Source organism: Sorex fumeus, unplaced genomic scaffold (assembly GCF_029834395.1).
Source record: "Sorex fumeus unplaced genomic scaffold, SorFum_2.1 ptg000055l, whole genome shotgun sequence".
Taxonomy (NCBI): Eukaryota; Metazoa; Chordata; class Mammalia; order Eulipotyphla; family Soricidae; genus Sorex; species Sorex fumeus.
The window spans coordinates 16,516,496-16,536,814 of NW_026606112.1; the positions used below are offsets into that span (position 1 = coordinate 16,516,496).

Consider the following 20,319-nt stretch of genomic DNA (forward strand, 5'->3'; position numbering starts at 1 on the left):
TCTTGTCTCCTATGATAATAAACTGTGATGAAGTTTTCATAGGAATGGTAGAAACTTATTTCAATACAAACAATTGCAGTCAAAACCATTGATAGTTGTATGATAAATGCCTGCTTACCCTGGGCTGGTAGCAAGCTTGGTAATATATGCTGAAAAATATTTTGCTTATCAGTACTAGTCAAATGTGACTAGTGTTCTGTGATAATCCCAGTGTGCAAAAAAGAAAGAAGTTAATGTACATGTTCTGGTTTCAGTTTTTGCTAACAAAACCACTCTGAAACTTAAGTGCTTAAAACAACCGATTACTGTCTATCGTTGTTCCATGGGCCTGACTCAGATTATTGTTTGGGTCTCTCCTGCCTTTGTCATCAGATGTTTGCTGAGAGTTGAGTCATCTGATGGTCCAACTAGTTTCTTTATTCAGGATGACTCAATTTTTTCCATGTGTCTTGAGGCTTTCCCAGCAGGGAGCTGGACGGTAAAAGGCTGACTAGCCCTTCCCAAATGCTAGGAGGAAACTTGGAGGCTTCTTAAGACCTAGCTCATATGTTACGGACCAATATCTGTGCTAGATTCTTCTTGGTCTCGTGAGGCCGAGATTTCAAGCGGAGAGGCATTAGACTCCATCTCCTGGTGTGGCATATGGGCATGGGAAGAAAGGAAATTGACAGTCACCTCTGTGGAAGACTGCCCGCCACGGAGTAATTGATGAATTTGTTTCAATTTCCAGGTTATTTGCACATTATTAGGATTTTATCAGATACATCTATAATAGTCAAAAATTGCTTCTGGTACTTTTTGGTCAGTTATATTTGTATAATGTATGGTAGATTACTTAGAACACTGAATATTTTTGTCCAGTTGTTGGCCCATTTTTTGCTCAGGTTCATTCATGGAATTGGACGATCGGGTGATATTTCTGCCGTGCAACCCAAAGCTGCAGGTTCTAGTCTATTGAACAAAATTACCAATTCTTTGGTTCTGGACATCATAAAATTGGCTGGTATGTACTGTGTTAATCATAATACTTCTCTCTGACCAGCTGCACTCACCTTTTTCTAATATTTATTACAATGCCTCTTTCCAAAAAATGATGAATGACTTGTAAGAAAAAAAAAGTAATATAGACACACACGTGAAGACCTTTTGAATGAGATAATAGCCATTAATTCTTAATAGAGCCATAGGCCTGGAGCGTGAATTTGGCAGTGAGCTTTCTAGAGCGAGTGTAGAAGCCATGCTAGGGTGACTGATAACTTAGTATTGGAGAGAAGTCTGTAATTTCTTAAAAAGGAAGCTGGTTCTAACTGTGGAATGACTGTTTTCTGTTTTATTTCTCTTTCACAGGTGTCCAGACGGTGGCCAACTGCTTTGTAGTTCCTATGGCAACTGGTATGAGTCTAACCTTGTGTTTTTTAACATTGCGACACAAAAGACCAAAGGCGAAGTATATTATATGGCCACGGATAGATCAGAAATCCTGCTTTAAATCTATGGTTACTGCGGGTAAGAGAAGTGTTCTCTAGAATCTCTTCATTAGTTCAAACGTTTATTCAGAGATGAAAGGAAATTGTGTCCGGTCCTACCTTTTTAATTGTGGTAAAATACACAAATAGAAAATCTGCTGTTCTAACCATTTTTAAGTCTGCAATTCTGTGGCTTAAAGTGTGTATGTGTTGCTGTGTACAGTTGCCACAACTGCCCGTCTTCAGAACTTCTTCATTCTCCGAAACTGATACTCTACCCTCAGTTACTCCTCCTCCGTCCTCCCGGGTCCTCAGAACTAGCATCCTCCTTTCTGTCTATGAGTTTCTACTCCAGATCCTTTGTAGAAGCGGAATGATTCGGTGTTTATTCTTCCATGACTAACTTACTTCATTCAGCGTGCACGTATCTGCAGGTTTATCTATAATAGAGCATGGATGAGAATTTCCTTTTTAAAAATGGAATGGTACCTCTTTGCCTGTAACTCACATGTTGTTCATTCATTCATTCATTCATTGTTGGTCACTTGGGTTGTTTCTACCTTTTGGTGCTTGGCAGTCATGCTGTAGAGAACAGAAGTGTACAACTACCTGTCTCATCCCTGCTGTGAATCTGTTTGGGTGTGTATTCAGAAAGGGAATCAAAGCTGAATTATAGGTTCCTGTTTCTTAAGTGGGAATATGATTACTGGTCTATTGTGAGGAGTAAATGGGATGACACATGAAAATGCTCAGTAGCTGTCCCCAGAGCAAAAAGTGGTGCATCTGGAATGTTCGATGAATGTATACTAACCATGTTATTACCATGAATCAGAATGCAAGGATACAGGCATCACACAGTATGGGTGAGACCAAAGTCTCAAATTGGCATATTGTATTGACCTGCTTAATTTAAGATATTTTTGAGTAGCGTTAGTCTGAATGAAACTGTTGGACTTCATTTACATTGCTTAAATAGTCCTGAAAAGCTGATGTAAAGGGGCTTATAATAAGGTCATGTAGCAGAAACTTCATGACTTTTAAAAAACATATTAATTATTTGAAGTAGCATATAAGTTGTCAAGTCTCTTATCCAAATCAAATCACGGTATGTCAAACTTTTGAAAAACATCGCCATATTTGAAAAACTGAAAACTTTTTCAAAATCATATTATGCCTTATTACCATAATTTAGAACTATTATTATGATAGTTATTACTTTTAGGATGGTATCTAAGGAAGCAAGGTAGAGATTGTTTTTAAAATTTTTTGTTGGTTGTTGTTGCTTTTTGGGTCACACCCGGAGATGCACAGGGATTACTCCTGGCTCTGCACTCAGGAATTACTCCTGGCTCTGCACTCAGAAATTACTCCTGGCGGTGCTCCGGGGACCATGTGGGATGCTAGGAATCGAACCTGGGTTGGCCGTGTGCAAGGCAAAACGCCCTACCCGCTGTGCTATTGCTCCAGCCTCAGAGTTAGTCTTTAAAAAACATGTGTTTTAATTGTTTGAAAGCAAAAATAGGATTGGGTCTAGTTCAGGACGTCTTAGACTTTTTTTCCTCTTGTTATCCATTTTCTTGAGAAATTTTTATACAATCCCAGTGCTGAGAAATAGGTATTCCAAATCAAACATTTACTGATTGAAAAAACCCCATAATTTATTTGGAAACATCTTCAGGTGTGTGCTTGCACCTAGGGCTGCAGTCCCCAGTTTAAAAAGCTGGTCTACAGAATTTTTTCCCCCCAAAATTTTAGAAATAATGAGAAAAATTTGCTCTCCCTTGGACTTTGGTAAATGTTTGTTTGTTTAGGTAGAGATAACAAACTTGGGACATCTCTGAACAAATATATTTGGATTGATGACTTTTAGAGGGCTTGAGATTTTATATTCTGCAGCTAGAATGCAGACATCTAACTCGATTTCAACCCAGAGAAAAAAATCTATTTAGTCAATCGCAATAAACTTCACTTTCTTTGGGGTGAACAATTGGTGCAGAAGGTAAAACTCGAAATTACTTGCTCTTAACTTTGTTTTAACTGATCGTGTGACCTTGGGAAGCCTCTTAATCTTCCTGAACTCTGGCTCCCTTATCTTCAAAATGAGGGAGTTGAGCTAATAGTTTCTAAATCCCTTATAACTCTTAAATCCATGAATCTAGCCTGCCACTACATTTGGTATTTAGGGAAATAGATGTTCAAATAACGTTATCTGCAGAATTTCCTGTTTATTTTCTATCCAAATTCTAAGACTTAGGGATGGGGAGATAGCACAGTGTGCAGGGCGTATGCCCTGCATGTGGGCTTCTGAGATTTGATGAGGTTTGATCCCTGATACCACATGTGGCCCCTGGCACCAGCAGAGTGAGCCTGAACATAGCTGGGTAAGACCCCAAAACTCCACTTGCCCTGGTCTCCCCTAAAACAAGTTCTAAGTCTTAGTTATGTTGTACTTCCATGTCTAATTATTGCCTAGTATCACAAGTGCTTAATACTTTGTATAATTTCTGTATATATATCGGATAACAACCTTTTTCTTTATGGTGGAGGGGGGGACACTTCTGATGATGCTCAGAGCTTGCTCTTGGTTCTGTGCTCACGGATCGCTCCTGGCTAGTTCGGGGGACCATATGTGTTTCCAGGGATTGAACCAGGTTGACTGCATGCAAGGGAAGTGCCCTACCCTCTCTGGCTCCAGATAACAACTTTTTAAGTTTATGGATATCTAAATATTAACATACAGGCTTCCATAATTACATGGGTGGAACTTTTTTCCTGACAGTTCTCTTTATTTTATTTTTTAAAATATATTATTAATTTGAGATTCTGTGGTTTGCAGTACTATCAATAATGGTTTCTCATGCATATAATTTCAACACCAGACCTATCACCAGTGTCCCTATCTTCCTCCTGTAAGGAACCCAACACCCCTCTCTCCCCTTCTCCCCCAAACTATGTTATGTGGGTCAGTTTTACCATTATGTTTCCTTTGGACCTTTGTTGTGTGGGTAGAACTTTTACCATGTGTTAGTTGGCTAATTCAAATAAAAATTTAAAAGTAATTTTTATATTTAAAATTTAGGAGGTTATGAAAAGATCAATTACTACCTTTAAGCTGTTGATGTGCACCACATTTATTTTTGACTGTTAATGGAGTTGATGTTTTTGATTTGTTTTAATAATTGAATTATTATTTTTTTGTTCATCTTCAAGAAAGTGAAGTTTATTGCCATTGACTAAAATAGATTGTTCTCTGGACTGAAATTGAGTTTGATTTATTTTGTCATCAATGACTGTTCCTTCTTTTCTTTTAAAGCTTTGTTTTCCCTTACAGAATTAATCTTTCTCAGAGCAAAGTGTTTAAATGGATTTGTGATTCTCCGTGAGGTCTAGTTCTTTTGACCTGCCTTTGACTCCAATCAGTATTGAGTTGGGTCTTTATTACCAGAGGGAGGGCTTATTGACCAAAATCACTATGCAGAGTTCACTTGTGTAGAGAAATTGCACGGCTTCCTGGAGCTCCAGGTTCTTCCCTGATTTCAGTGTACATTGACATGTTCATTTCTGCTTGGCTTGATTAGGTTTTGAGCCCGTGGTGATAGAGAACATTCTAGAAGGTGATGAGCTGCGCACAGACCTGACCGCGGTGGAGGCTAAAGTTCAGGAACTTGGGCCTGATTACATTCTGTGTGTTCATTCGACCACGTCCTGTTTTGCTCCACGGGTGCCTGATCGGTAAATGATTTGTGAATCTCATCCCTGTGGGGTTCATTCGTCTTTAGGTAAAATGCAGGTAACACTAATTCTCACATATACTCATTTGCCAGCAGATAGGTGAGTCGGTCATGTGTTTAAGGAAGTAGATTGCCCATGTGCAGAAACATACTGCTTTCTCACTGTGTGGCCTACAGTGCTTTGACTGGAATAAGAGCCTTGACAGCTGAGTGGAGACCCCGTTATCACTGAGAGGGGCTGGGAAGCCTATTCTCCGGGTCTTTTTCTGTTTCTTATTGCTCAGTATCTTCCCTCGTTATTTAACAGTGTGATTTTATAAGGATAAATGATGTTTTCCTCTCCCACATAGGTGTACAGATTGGTTGTCTTTGCATTTTGAGAAACATGCAAGTGTTTTTTTGTTTTGTTTTGTTTTTTAAAAAGCAAAAAGAAAGGATGCTCACAAAATTTAGTTCAAGTACTGTAATAAACTTGGTTCTACTAATAAAGATATCTAGTTTTGGCAGGAATATTTTTGTTGCGTTAAAATCATTTTGCCCGAAAGTTGGATTCATTTTTGAATACTGTATTGAACAGCCCAAGTCTCACAATGGAGATGTTACTGGTGCCCACTTGAGCAAAACTATGAACAACGAGAGAACAGTGCGATAGTGCTACAGTGCTCAAGTAGATTATAAATTTTTATTGAATATTAGACATCTTTTTCTTTTTTAGTAGTTTAATATAGAAAAAATTTTAATGCGATTGAAGTAAATTACATGTCTAAAATAGCATACGAATATTTGTTATAGTTTCATTATTTGTCCTTGAGGGTAGTTTTTTGTTTTTGTTTCATTTTCACCAACTTACTTGCTAATATTTACAGTATGCTTGGTATAGCATTAGAGATCCAATAGATATTATATCCTTTAGAAAAATTAAGATTTTATTACATAGCAAAATTCTCATTTTCCCACTTTTTAGCAGTGCTTTATAACTTACATTTCTGATAATTGTGAGCATGAGGAAAATGGTATGCATTTCCTAAGTTGGATTTTTGATTTTATGAAACTTCAAAATGCATTTTAATGTCTCCACATTAGCCCTAATTCCTTATTAATTTTAATGGGTAGATATATTTTCACTGTTTTAATTAATAAATTGGACAGAGTATCATGGCTCAAAGCCAAAGGAAATGCTAAAGAAAGGGATGGGTATTATTTCTTCTAACAAATACCTTAAATTAGCTTGGATTCAGTTAAGTTTGGATTCAGTTTACACAGAATAAACTTTACTAACTTTCTGCTTTTTGCTATGCGCAAACAGATTTATTCAGAACAGTTAAAACTTGCTTAAGTGCTTTTTTTTTCTTGTTTAAATAGTTTATGGTGTCTTTTTCTCAAGGGAGTTTGTCAGCTGGTGATGGGATTGGTGTTGGAATAATGTACACCAGAAATTCAATTGTGAATAACTTTGTAACTCTGTAATTCGCTGTGATTCAATAAAAAAATTAAAAGACAAAAAGGAGGAAACTTGTCATCAAAGATACTTTCATTAGAACACAAACACATGTGAAAGTACCTTTCATTTTATGAAGAATTATCAGTATCTGATAAAGATGTGAGTAGTTTAAAAGAAAGGTTTTCTGTGTCAGTTTGTGAAAAACTTCATGGAAATTAATGGAAAATTGACAAATAGATTAATGTCAGTGCTATTGGTGTTTAACGACTTTGCACATGTACTGAAAAAGACCCATTATGTGAAAATAGATAGCAACATTATGTAATGTCTTATTAAAAAAGAATGAATATTCTGTGGGGGCCACATCCGGCGATGCTCTGGGGTTAGTCCTGGCTCTGTGCTTTTTTTGGGGGGACCTGGCTGGCTGTTGTTCAGGATCCCTTGGGGGGGTGCTCAGGGGATAGTGTGTTGTCAGGGGGTCAGACCTGGGCTCCTACATGCAGAAACATGTGTTCTAGCCCTCTAAGCATTTTCCCCAGCCTTAGAAAATAACTTTATATATTATGGTAAAGATTATTTCCCTTCTAAATTCTTAACACAGTTGTAGAAAGAGAATGAGAACAAATTTATTCAACCATAGGATTTAGTTTTGGCCTCATACTGTGATGACATTTCTATTAGCAATGACCTCAGTTGCAAGGAATATTTAGTTTTGTGAAAAATTATCTATTTATTATGTGCTAATTGGAATTTATTATCTTACTTTGCATAAAGTTAGAATCTGAAATTGCCTAAATATAAGTGTCAAATGAAAAAAAGTGAATTTAAAATCAGCAGCAGTTTGAAGAATTCTTTCATATCTGAGTTGCTGGAAATGTTATTTTGGTATGAAAATACTTTAATGGTCTGTATTTTTTAATGCATTAAAGTTGTTTTGAGGGTTGGAAAGATAATATAGCATCTAAGGCTTTTGCCTCATATGACTGACTTGGGTTTGATCCTGGCACCCCATAAGGTTCCCCAAGCCACACAATTGGTGGTCCCTGAGCACAGAGCCAAGGGTATAAGCTCTGAGCACAGCTAGTGTGACCCCAAAGCCAAAAAATCAAATCACTTTGAAAATGTATTTTTCTCTCTATGAGATGTTTAGTGTGAGATTTTTTAATATTTCAAGATATGCTGATTATTTTCCAGATATTGCTGTTAGTATGATAAGTAGCCAAAGCATTTGAACACCACCTTAGAAGGAATCATTATAAATAATTTGCTTCTTGCTTTTTATATAGGAAATTTTAAAGCTACCATTTGTATTCATTTTTATAAACACACATTTTCTCACTTATTGATAGTGTTAGATTAAACTCTTTTCGGGGTCTTTGGTTCTTGATATGTATTTCCAAGCATCCAGGTTATATTGTAGTGAATGTTCTCGGTTTTATCACTTTTCTTTCTGCCTGGTGTATGCCAAGGGTAGCTACTAAATTAAAATTAATCCGTTGTCATTTATCAAACACAGTGTGACCATGTCTTTCTCTTGAATGTATTTGCAGGTTAGAAGAGCTGTCTGTGATTTGTGCTAAGTATGGAATTCCGCACATCGTCAACAATGCTTACGGAGTGCAGTCTTCCAAGTGTATGCATCTCATTCAGCAGGTAGGAGACTTTAAAGAGATAGGGCCAGAAGAGAAAAATCGATTTCAGCATAGCAGAGGATTGTGACTTTGTTCTCCTTACAATTAAACATAGTAAAAACGCATATCCTGTACCCTTAGCCATCCTGTACCCTTAGCCTCATAGACCATGGAACATTTGCATCCAGAATTTCCTTCCTTCCTTCCTTCCTTCCTTCCTTCCTTCCTTCCTTCCTTCCTTCCTTCCTTCCTTCCTTCCTTCCTCACACCCGGCGATGCACAGGGTTTAATCCTGGCTCATGCACTCAGGAATTACTCCTGGCAGTGCTCGGGCGACCATCTGGGATGCTGGAAATCGAACCCGGGTTGGCCGCGTGCAAGGCAAACGCCCTACCCTCTGTGGTATCACATTGCTCTAGCCCCAACATCCAGACTTTTCTTAAAGTTACTGTTTAAGTTACTTTGAGAATGTGACTGGTGCTGTGGCCAGAATCAACACAGAATGACTTCCGTGGCTTATTACCTCCAGCTTCTGCTTGGGCCACACCGGCCGTGCTCGGGTGCTCCCCAGGGCATGGTGCGTGGCTGTCACTCCTGGCGGTGCTGGGGGACGGGGTGGTGGCCGGGATGGCAAAGAATGCACTCGGCCCTCTGAGCCAGCTCTCTGGCCCTGCCCCTCCTGCACTGACTTTGCTCCCTGGTGGCCAGCGCTGGCCAGCGCCATCGCCTCCGTGGGACTGTCAGCATCTCTCCACCTGGGGTTGTCCTCCAGCCTCCCCCCACACTTCCTGGGCACACTCACGGTCTGTTACCATCGGCCAGTGGCCTGGTGCTGGCAAACTGGCAAACTGGCTAGCCACATCCCCACCCCACCCCCAAACATAGTGTATATTTTAAACTGTCTGAGAATGTTTTCTTGTCAAGATTCTTGTTTTCCTACATACTGGATCACGATCACAACCATCCTGTTGTTCGTCGATTGCCTCGAGGAGGCCCCAGTAACATCTTCTTCATCCTAGCCCTGAGATTCAAGGCCCTTTCAGGGTTAGGAGAACGAGACCCATCATTGTTACTGGTATTTGGCATATTGGGTATGCCACGGGGAGTTTGCCAGACTCTGCCGTGAGGGCAGGTTACGTTCGGTAGCCTGCCAGGTTGTCCAAAGTAAGCATGAAATAATAAGATGGGTTTTATACTGGAAGATAGTATTTTAATTTGTTTTTTTTAATTATTATTATTATTATTATTTTTTTGCTATTTGGGTCACACCTGGGGATGCACAAGTATTACTCCTGGCTCTGTTCTCAGGAGTTACTCCTAGCTGTACTCAGGGGACCATATGGGATGCTGGAAATTGAAGCCAGGTCAGCCGCGTGCAAGGCAAACACCCTTCCTGCTGTACTGTCGCTCCAGCCCTAAGATAGTATTTTAAACACCGCAGTAAGTCCTCACAGGAGGTTCTTGGAAGCTGCAGCATTTAAACAAAAAGACGTTCAGTGCAACCATTATTAGGTCCCCGCATCACATTTTAAATAGCATTATTTGAGGCGGATGCTTTTCAAGCTATTGATAATTCACGTATTTAATATTTAAGGAGTGACTTTACCTTAGTGTCCTTGACTGGAAAGGACTTCATTTATATAAACCTTGTGCGGTGTGATGGTGGAGTCTTGCAGCCTTTCTAAAATTGTATTTTTAAGAGCATCAGCTGTATCCGAGTAATCCGCTCTGGGTCCCAATTTGGAAGTAGGTGTTCCCGTACTGTTCGGAATGTGAGTCTAGAGGCCCGGCCTGTGTGTTCAGGCCCGGGCAGCTCCTCTGCGCGCACTCTCTGCTCCTCTCCTTCCGCCCTGCTGTCTGGGCCACGCTCGCCCTGGGTCTGCTCCCCCCTTGCTCCCCCTGCACAGACCGTCAGGCTTCCACTCTGCTCACTCTCCTGATTGCACTCCTGGGGAGCTGCTTGTCCCCTCACCTTCCTAGAGCCACCCTATAGGACATAACGGTATGTAAAATAACACTCCCCCGACTTCTTCCTCTTCATTCCCCCCTCCCTTCTTAAACCATGTTCATTGATATTAAAAATGCACATTTTGTACATGAAATCATTGAACTGGGCTTTTATTTAACAAGTAGTGGTATTTATTGATTTGGGATCACACCTGGCAGTGCTCAGGGCTCTGTGCTCAGGCATCACTCCTGGTGGGGCTTGAGGGACCATATGGAGTGCCAGGGATTGAACTTGGGTTGGCCATGTGCAGGGCTAGTGCCCTACCCACTGTATTATCTCTTCACCCCCTTTGATCAGTATGCGTTTAAGTGTATTATTTCTGATATAAATGTATTTTGTTATGCTAGTAACAATTTGTTTAATTTTTAAAAAATTTTTTATTAGTGAATCACTGTGGGGTACAGTTACAGACTTACAAATTTTCGTGCTTGCGTTTCAGTCATACAATGATTGAGTACCTATCTCTCTACCAGTGCCCATTCTCCACCACCAATGGTCCCAGCATCCCTTCCACCTCCCACGCTCCACCCCAGCCCAGGACATTGATCATTAGTCATTATGTTGCCTACTGTCTGAACCCCATCAAATATGGTGTGGTAATTATGGAAAATGGGTAGGGAGTGTCTTATGATGTGTCTAGGAATATGTTCACTCATATGTGAGGCTCAGTCTGAGTGTGTGGAAAGTGGCTTGGAGCATGGCAGTGGTTGGGTAGTGGAGGTTGGCACTTTTGTGTATGAGTAAAATGGACTGAGCTCTTGGAGTGTGTATATTAAGAGGGATTGATGGTGAGGAGTACAGTAGTCAAGAAACATGGAAGAATAATGCGCAGCTTGTTGGATATCAACCCTAAGTGTTTTAGGCTTCATCAGTGAGTTGTCCCTTCCTCCTCCCAGAGAAGCTTCATGCTCTTGCTAGCATCCCTGATTTAGTTAAAAGTTTGTCTTTGACCATTCCTTTGTACTTTACCTGTCATTGTAGCAGTTCCCTGAGTCAGTCTTGATTACTTATAAGCCAAAAATTTCTGGTGATTCTGAACTTTGTATTTGTACTGCTTTGTCTTTGAAGTGCTGAGCATTGGTACCTGCTTTTCTATTTCCCCTTTTCATATTTTACTATAGGGCAATGTTCTTTGGTTAAACACAGAAAGGCCATTAATGCTATGCTCCAAATATTTGGGAGTTGATGTGTCTAAAATATATCTACTCCTGGGCAAAATTACTTGGTCATAATAAGTTGACTCAGGCTTCAGTTGCTGTAGTTTCTAATACCCCAAAAGGGAGGTCCCACCATGAGACTGGGATGGACTCAGGGCGAGTGGCAAAGCTACCCCGGCATTGAAATAGGACTTTCTAGAAAGCATAAATGCATGATCTTGATGCAAGCTGTTGCAGTTTAAGAGACAGGAACCCCCATGAGGAAGGGCAAGCTGAACTGGCCTGAGGACTTTGTCTGGGATTTACGGTAAAAGCCTTGCTTGCTCTCAGAGCCCCGAGAACTAAGTGTTGGGATCTTTGTCTCTTACTGTATTTATCCAGACAACTGCAAGTATTGATAACATATAGAACAAGAGGGAAAGATAAAAGCAATGTAGATGTCCCTGGGAGACAGAGTGTCTCCTTGAGTTAATCTCCCCAAGAGAATTTCCTCTGCCAAATGTTTATCTCTATAAATGATCAATCTCCTCTGTCCTTACCTCAGGCCCCCTCAGATGTTCTGTAACTATGCTAGCAGCTCTGCATTAAGCGGGCCATTTTCACCATCAGGCTGTGGTGTCCTGTCCCACCCCCATCCCCTCTCTGTTGGGGAGGCTTGGGGAGGTGGCTCTGGGCCACTGAACAGAGCCACCGAACACACATGCGTCGCAGACCCTCCCTCCCCCCCCACACACACAAAGCATTTTGCTTTGTGAACTCACATACCTTATTGGAAGTAGGAACTTTGCTTATTATGAATTAGAGAAAGTGAGTGTTAGTACTAGTCACAGACTCAGTTGTCCATCCGTGCAAGTACTGGTGAGGTTCCCAGTGTGGTCCCAGGCACTGGGGTTGGTGGGGGGGGACTGGCCCTGGGGATGCAGTAACGAATACAAGAAATTCCGTCCCCTGATGGAGCAGAAGCAGACAGCAAACAGGAAATGAGACCCATCCTGAGAAACACTGGCTTGAGGGTGTCCGTGTACACGGAGGGACCTGGGAGCAGGGGGGAGAGGGGGGATGAGCTGTCTAGTGTCCCAGGAGCCTCAGCAGCCGGCCTCAGACTCCACAGCATAGCACGGGATCAGGACCCCCGGCGGCCTGGTGTTTGCAGTGCTCAGGAGCAGCCAGGCAGCCAGCCCAGGTGAAGGCTCCAGGGTAGTGACGAGATTGAGGGCTGCCTTCCAGGTGTGTGGCTGTCGGCCAGGGAGGCTCTGCGCAGCAGAGTGATGTGGGGCACAGCGTCGGCCAGCAGGTGCCCATGCCGCAGACAGGCTGGGCTGGGAGGTATGACGCAGTCCCCGGCCCCCTGCCTGCGTGTGTGTACATGCATGTGTAGAAGGGGGGTGCTTGGGCCGAGTTACTAGAAGTTGGGAGAGGCAGGATGCACGGGGGCAGCGTGTGGAGTCGGGGGCAGTGAGGATTCGGGGTCCCCAGGGTGTCCCGCGTGGGTTCGCTGGAGGTACGGGAAAGCTGCCCAGGTCATGTGTTCTCGTCCAGGTGGCTTGGCTTCTGAGCCCCGTGCTTTGGCAGTATTGTCTGGTCACCTTCAGCCCGGGGCTGCTGGACTCTAATCCCAGCTGTGTGTGCTGTTCCTTAATTGCTCTCTCCCCTTCCCTCTTAGTCACATCCAGCGAGGCTCAGTTACTCCTGGCGCCCCACAGACTGTCGAGGTGGGGTCAAACCCGGGGCCTCCACTTACAAGAAAAGCGCCCTCCCCGCTGTACTATCGCTCCGGCCCCTCGCTACATTCTGGACCTCAGACAGGCCACTTGATTTGCATTGTCCCTTCCCTTGTTCCTCTCTGTGGTGGCCGTCCTAGAGGTGTGACGGTGCAGGGAGTTAAGAACCTGATGTCGCCACTATCCATAGTGAGCTCTGGGTGCGTTCTGGCAGTCATTGGCCTGTTTTGTTCTCGGGAGGGGTGGGTGGTCAGTGCCGGCTGTGTGTTCCTCGAGGAGAGGGGGTGAGCTCACTGCACAGCCCTGCCCTGCCCTTTCTAGAGCGCACGGTTAATTTCCGCTGGGTATGTGCCTGACCACCCTTCTCGCCCAGTGGCCTCTGTGGGCCACTCAGCCCTGGAGGCCGACCCCATGCTCCTTTGTGTCCTTAGGCCTGACCATGTTGCCGCTCCTGAGGGCGTCCTGTGTTCTGGCGAGGCAGGATTCTGACCGAGGCTGGTGCTGGCTGTTCCTTACCCCTTGTCCCAGTTTAGGGTCCCGTGTCCCTCCAGCGGGCTGGAGCGATAGCACAGTGGTAGGGTGTTTGCCTTGCGCGCAGCCGGCCCGGCCGAGCCGGGTTTGATTCCTCTGTCCCTCTTGGAGAGCCTGGCAAGCTACCGAGAATATCTCGCCCGCACGGCAAAGCGTGGCAAACTACCTGTGACGTGTTCAATATGCCAAACACAGTAACAGCAAGTCTCACGATGGAGACATTACTGGGTCCGCTCGAGCAAATCGATGAACAACGGGAGAACCGTGACCATCCCTCCAGTAGCCCAGGGACCGCATACTGGCACACCCGTCACAGGCAACTGCAGCTGCTCCTTGTGGGTGTGACTTGTCATTCCTCGGCGTGTCTTCAGGTCACTTACTCCCTGGGCCTTCCGGGCCGCACTCCCCTGTCCCAAGATGTAGGGAGATTGCCTCAGACCAGAGTTTGTGAGCAGGTGAGGAGGAGGAGAGCAGGGGTGGTGAGGCCTACGGGGACCTTGGCAGCAGCCACTTCCTCCCCAGGCTCCTGCCGCCCCCACCTGTGGTCCGGATCTGGTCCCCGAGATTAGGCCCAGCTCTGCAGCCTCCTGCTCTCCCCGAGATAGGGATGTCGAGGGAGAGAGTGTGTGGGGATGAAGGTCAGAGGCAGCCCCAGTATTAATAGGAATGTAGATTGTAAGTGCAGATTGAAAAATCTGTGCCTATAGATAAAAGAGGAAGAAAAAAAACTATCTTCATTGAAATTGAGATAGTATCTCTTTGTTTAAGAGGAGAAAATTGAAGCACATTAGACAGAAGGTCACAGACAGTGTTGGATGGGGACTAGAACTCTTTTTTTTTTTAACGTTTCTAGTAAGTATGCAATTTTTCACAGAATATTAGATTTTCACTTGAAGTTCATTTGCGGTAGCATGAGATCATCTAAGCTTACAACATTAGGAAATAATGAGTTATGTAGAGACACTGCCAAGAGTGCATAAAACAAGAAGTATCCATTAGTGGATACGAAACACAGAAAATGTTCTTTGCTCTGTGGTGGGTTGAGTTGGGGTACAACAGCACTTGTTGCTGACTCTAGTCGTGCAGGTCGCCACTTCCCCAGTGAGGCCGGGAGACTCAGGGTACGTGGACAGAGCTCGGCAGCAGGGGGAGGCCCTGGCCCCCAAGGAGCCAGCGGTGGACAACCCCGCTCACACAGGGAGCATGAAGTGAACGGTCATTGCAGGCCCTACGGGGAGGCGATCCCGGCCCACGCACCTGCGCAATGGGTTTAAGGTGGAAAACTCCCTTTCTGCTAGCTCCCACCCCACGGAGCTGGCCCTGTACTGTCTTCACTGAAGGAGTTCTGTGTGGAGGGAGAGCCTAAGGTATAAAGTAGTATACTAAGGAACCGCAGTTAAAAACTCTCTTTAGAGAATCAAAGTGTTTCAGGGCGGGAGCAGTAGTACAGCATTGCACTAGCCTTGCTCATGGCCAGCCCACGTTCAGTGCCTGGCACCCCGTGATGTGCCCCAAACCCGCCAGCAGTGATCCCCGAGCACAGAACTAGCCAGGAGTAAGCCCTGAGCCCCACCCGGTGTGGCCTCCTCAAAACAATATATATATAAAAAAAAAATCCTTGAAAATATTTTACGAGAGCTGTTACAGGAAAATAAAAATCTTCAGTCCATTTTTGAGTCTGTGAATAATTTTAATGGTACTTATTTGCGAGTAGTTTTTGTCTATTCTAGAGACTTAACAGGTAATGTATCATTTCCTTCTAGGGGGCTCGGGTTGGGAGAATTGATGCTTTCGTCCAGAGCTTGGACAAAAATTTTATGGTTCCAGTAGGTGGCGCTATAATTGCTGGATTCAACGAGGCCTTCATTCAGGAAATCAGCAAGATGTATCCAGGTAAATAATAATTCAGTTGTCGTTCTGAAAAAACAAACAAATTCTAACCGAAAGAATCCATTTGTGCGTGGGCGGCACCAGTAAGTCTTAACTCTTTGTTTCCAACGCTTTTTTCCTCCCGAAAGAGACTGGTTCTTTGCCGTTTCAGGGAGAGCGTCTGCTTCCCCTTCTCTGGACGTCCTTATCACTTTACTGTCACTTGGATCGAACGGCTACAAAAGGTTGTTAAAAGAAAGAAAGGTAAGTTTCCTCCTGTCAGGTGGAAAATACACTTTGTGTGTGTTTGGGGGCCGTGCCCTCCTGGGCGCAGGGTTGAGCCCAGGGGCCACTCCTGGCATTGCTCTGGGGACAGCGGCTGGGTCAGCAGCACGCAAGGGAGAAAGCCTTGGCCCCTGCACTCTCTCGAAGTGGACTTTTGATTAGAATAATACTCCTTCAGATTATCCCCGGGAAAGCAGGTCTTGCAGGTAAAGCGGTATGGTCCCCCGGGCTCTGCTTTCATCGGACCCTTCTCTGTGGTTTTAGATCAGTCATCGCCTTCTTGCCTGTCTAGACAGACGATTTTGTTGTTTCGTATCTCTGTGGAATTCCTGCTTGAAGGGTTTTTAAGAAAAACACCATTTCATTAAGATGAAATTCTTTTTTTTTTTCTCTTTGGGTCAAACCTGGCAATGCACAGGGGTTACTCCTGGCTCTGCACTCAGAAATTACTCCTGGCGGTGCTCAGGGGACCATATGGGATGCTGGGAATCGAACCCGGGTGGGCCGTGTGCAAGGCAAACACCCTATCGGCTGTGCTATCGCTCCAGCCCCCAAATGGAATTCTAAGGTGATTTAAAGACAGAGGCTCCCTAAAAGATAGAGGCTCTTGCAGATAACGGATGCACGGGCTTTTTGCACGGGCTTTTGCTCTTCACTGTTGGAAGCCCAGAGATCTGGTCTCGGTGTGAGCTGCCAGTGGCAGGAATGGCCAGAGTGGAAGAGTCAATGCTGAGTTCTGGGAGGAGGCTGGCGAGAGCACTCCAGGGGGCAGGTGTGAGCGTGGCATGCCGGAGGCCCAGGTCCCTTCCCTGGCACCACGTGGCACCTCTGGGAGTGATCCCTGAGCACAGAGCTGAGAGTAGTACCTGAGCACTGCTCAGAAAAAAAAAACAGTGCTCAGTTTTATAGCAGATCACTTCCAGCATAGTTTTCCAGTGCCAGGTTCTGCTGCCTCCCTCAATACCACGCGTGTGCGTATATGCACGTTTATGTATGTTTGACCTGGTGACACTTAATCCTTAGCCATTCCTGTGTGACAGGCCCTCTGTGAGTCCGTCTTTATGCACTCATTGAATCCTCACAGCATTCCTGTGAGGTGATGTTACTGTTTCCTCATTTTCACTGGAAATGGAAGGACACAGAGGTAACCCGATGAGGTCACCTGTGGGACGTGGGTTTACTCTGGGCAGTTGGGTGTCTGGCCCTCTGCCTCAGCTTCTGCACTCCATTGCTTTCTTCTTGTATAGATAAATAATTCATCCAGGTAGCAATGTAACTGTACGCTCTACCTATAATCCTTTGTTTTGGGGAGCACACCTGGTGGTACTCAGGGTTTATTCCTAGCTCTGTGCTCAGTGATCACTCCTGGTGAGGCTCAGGAGGCTTTATGTGGTGCGGGGGATTGAACCTACTGTACTATCTCTCTGGCCCCAACATAGCTATAATTCTGAACAATAAAGTCTTCTGATGCCTTAAGGAGGCATTGTGTCAATACAGCCAGCTTGCCCCGCACACTAAGCCCTGTTTTATTTATTTATTTTTGGGTGCCCCAAGTGCTGCTCAGGAGACCCTGGGGCCCTTCGGGGCAGCCTTTGGCCAACCACACTGTCAGGGAAACATGAAGTTCCGAGGAAGTGCTGGTCCTTGGGCGTTGCAGTGCAGGGGGTCCCTGGCCATCCAGACCGTGTGCAGGAGGGCCTCCGGGACCGTGCCCGAGGCTGCCCACGTGGTGGGGGGGAAGAACCGTGCCAGGCCTGCAGCACCCTCACCAGTGCCTCAGTTGTGCTGTGGGAAGGGTCATGAGGGTATGCTTGTTGCTAAGTACCCTCCCCTGTGCTGGCAGACCCTCCCGAAAGTCCCCCATGCTGGAGTCCCCTTCTCCTGTTCTGTGGGGTAACCACTGGCCTGGCTGGGCGTGGGGTAGAGTCCTCCCAGCAGATTCTAGCCACCCTCTGGTGAGGGAAACTGATAAATGCTCACCTGCTCACCTGCTCACTCCCGCTGCCGTGCAGAGACTAGAGCGGTAGAGGGAAGATGGCAGCCCTTGGCGTTTCCTCGTCCAGCCCTGCCTGCCTGTAGATGTGACCGTGGGCTGAACTGCTGCACGTCCCTTCTCTGCCTTCAGCTAGATTTCTGACGCTGATGTTCTGATTCCTCGTTCCGGTCCCTTAGATGCGCCCGTCACTGATTGCTGCTTTTCCATTTCCTCTGCCCCCCTCGGCTCGGCTCGGCTCCTCACAGTCTGGGTCTGCCCCGACGCCTGCTGCCGAGCAGTGTCACTCCTCAAAAGCTCCTCTTTGGGGTCTGCCCCTTCACACGGTAGAGGCTGAGATCCCTTAGCGCCAGGGTGGTCCTCGAGTTCAGCTGAGCCTTGCGTATCCCTCAGAGACTCACTACCGCACTTGCCCTCGTGGGAGCTCTCATTGAGGGCAAACGTCGGCCTGATGAGAATGGTACAGATCTGATGTGTGTGGGAGTGCGTGTCCCCTGTGTCCCCCGGCCCGGTGCGGCACCCTCTGTGGGAGGGGCAGGGAAGCCTCCCCCGGAAGGGTATCTCATCTAGCGCTTTGCTCCTTTGTGAGCTGACCCCTCGTGTCACCTGTAAACTAGACTCCTCTGCCAGCTTCTCTGTTGAATGCTTCAAAGGACACTTTTGATCCAGTCCAGACAGCCCAGTGGTTATCACCAAGTTATGTGTTCGATCACTTCAGAAAGGTTAGTTTTCTGTTAGCATGAGCCTGGAGGCCGACAGTGGGGTGGGATTCAGGCAATTAGGGTGTCAGCTTTCTTTGGTGGTGGACGGTGGGGAGGCAGTGGACTCCCCCCAGTACTCTGAGCCCCTCCTGGCTTTGCTCGCCAGTGCAGTCTCCCTGATGGTTTGGTTCTTGGGCCCAGCACTGCTTTGGGGGCCAACGGGGCCACGTGTGCTGATGCCTGGGATGGGGCTTAGGACTGTGGGGTTGAACTGGGGCCCTGAGCATGCAGAGCCTATGCTCTGACCTCTGACTACCTCCTGCCCCCTGAGAGTCGTCTGTTTACCAAATGTCCCTACCACGTCTGCTGCATTCCTGGCTCTGAGCCCACGGTCAGGAGCAGCAGGGGTGCCATTCGTCTGGACCAGAAACCTGGAGAGGTGGCCAGTGTTTGGATACTTCTCTTTGTGGACAATTCTCAGTGGCGCTTGAGGTGGACTCCATAAACATTCCAAACACCAGAGTTTTGCATTTATGGTTGATTTTTCTAGCTGTCACAGGCCTGCAATCTTTTTTTTTTTTTAAATAATATGTATTGTTTTTTATATTAATCACTGCAGATTTGATGACAGTTCTTTGTGAACCCATAATTTTGCACAGTACCTCTGAAAACTATCATACGATGTTTAATTTAGATGTTTATTACTATTATTTTAAAAATTGGAGCACTGTGACTTGCCAAGTTGTTCATAATACAGGTATTTTGGGCATTCAGTGTTCTCATACCAAATCCACCTTCCTTCCACCAGTGCTCCCAGTTTCCCACCCAACCCTTCATATTGCTTGTCACAGACAAAATGGCAAATAGAGTGTTCAGAAAATAGATCAATAAAAGTCGGTTTATGATCATTGTATCTCACAGTGATGTCACTGAGGTCATTAACTGTGGGGTTACTGAGCTGGTTGGTGCTGGTCAAGCCTTTTGTTGTTGTTGCTGTTTTTTGCTCATGGAATTTTGTGGGCTTCTGTGCAACTTTCCCACCAGATTTGCTGTGCTCCTGTTGGGCTGTTAATAAGTGAAATATGAAGGAGGTGTCACACAGTCACATGTGTGACTTGGCTTCTTTTTTGAGATGCCAAGTTATGGAGCTGAGATATTTACATGTCAGAGGAGGTCAGGTGTAGCAGCTGCTGGGCTTCTGCAAGGGAGAAAATCTGCTGCCCCCATTCCGAAACTTACACTTTCGTTCTTTTGCTTTTGGTTCACACATGGCAGTGCTCAGGGCTTATTGCTGACTCTGCTCAGAAACCACTCGTGTTCGCTCTGGGGACCACTTGGGGTGCTTGGGATCGGACCTGGGTCAGCCATGTACCAGGCAAGCACCCTGCCTGCTGTACTATCACGTTGGGCCCTAATTTGGATATTTTAAAGTAAACTTTTTACATATATACTCTGAAGCTTTTTGCAGTTGGTTATTACAAAACCATATAAGCTATTTGTTACAACACACTAAATTAAATGCCAAATACTGTTTGGTATTCCCTGCTTTTGTTCTTAACTCGAAAGTATAAGCAGCAGTAGTCAATAATATTGAATATATTCTATAATAAATGAATAGAACTTTTGAGTGGACTTGCTGGTAAAGTTAGGAGCAAAGTAAACCACTTACTTGAGGGCACAGCCCTTAAAACTGAAGGCCTTGGGGGGCCCTGCAGTGTGCCCCGATGGTGGAGTCCTGCCTCACTTGTGGGTTTCTGTGTGTCTGGTTCCCCAGGCCACCTTGCT

The 20,319-nt window shown here is 45.2% G+C and overlaps 1 protein-coding gene across 1 annotated transcript in view; it reads left to right on the forward strand.

Annotated features, from left to right (window-relative positions):
• SEPSECS (Sep (O-phosphoserine) tRNA:Sec (selenocysteine) tRNA synthase) overlaps positions 1-20,319 on the forward strand; it is a 37,495-nt gene that overhangs the window by 2,719 nt on the left and 14,457 nt on the right. Inside the window, exons 3-8 of the mRNA XM_056125585.1 lie at positions 885-1,003; positions 1,348-1,506; positions 5,045-5,198; positions 8,189-8,291; positions 15,450-15,579; positions 15,728-15,819. Coding sequence (XP_055981560.1) covers positions 885-1,003; positions 1,348-1,506; positions 5,045-5,198; positions 8,189-8,291; positions 15,450-15,579; positions 15,728-15,819 — 757 coding nt within the window. The remainder of the gene's footprint in view (positions 1-884; positions 1,004-1,347; positions 1,507-5,044; positions 5,199-8,188; positions 8,292-15,449; positions 15,580-15,727; positions 15,820-20,319) is intronic.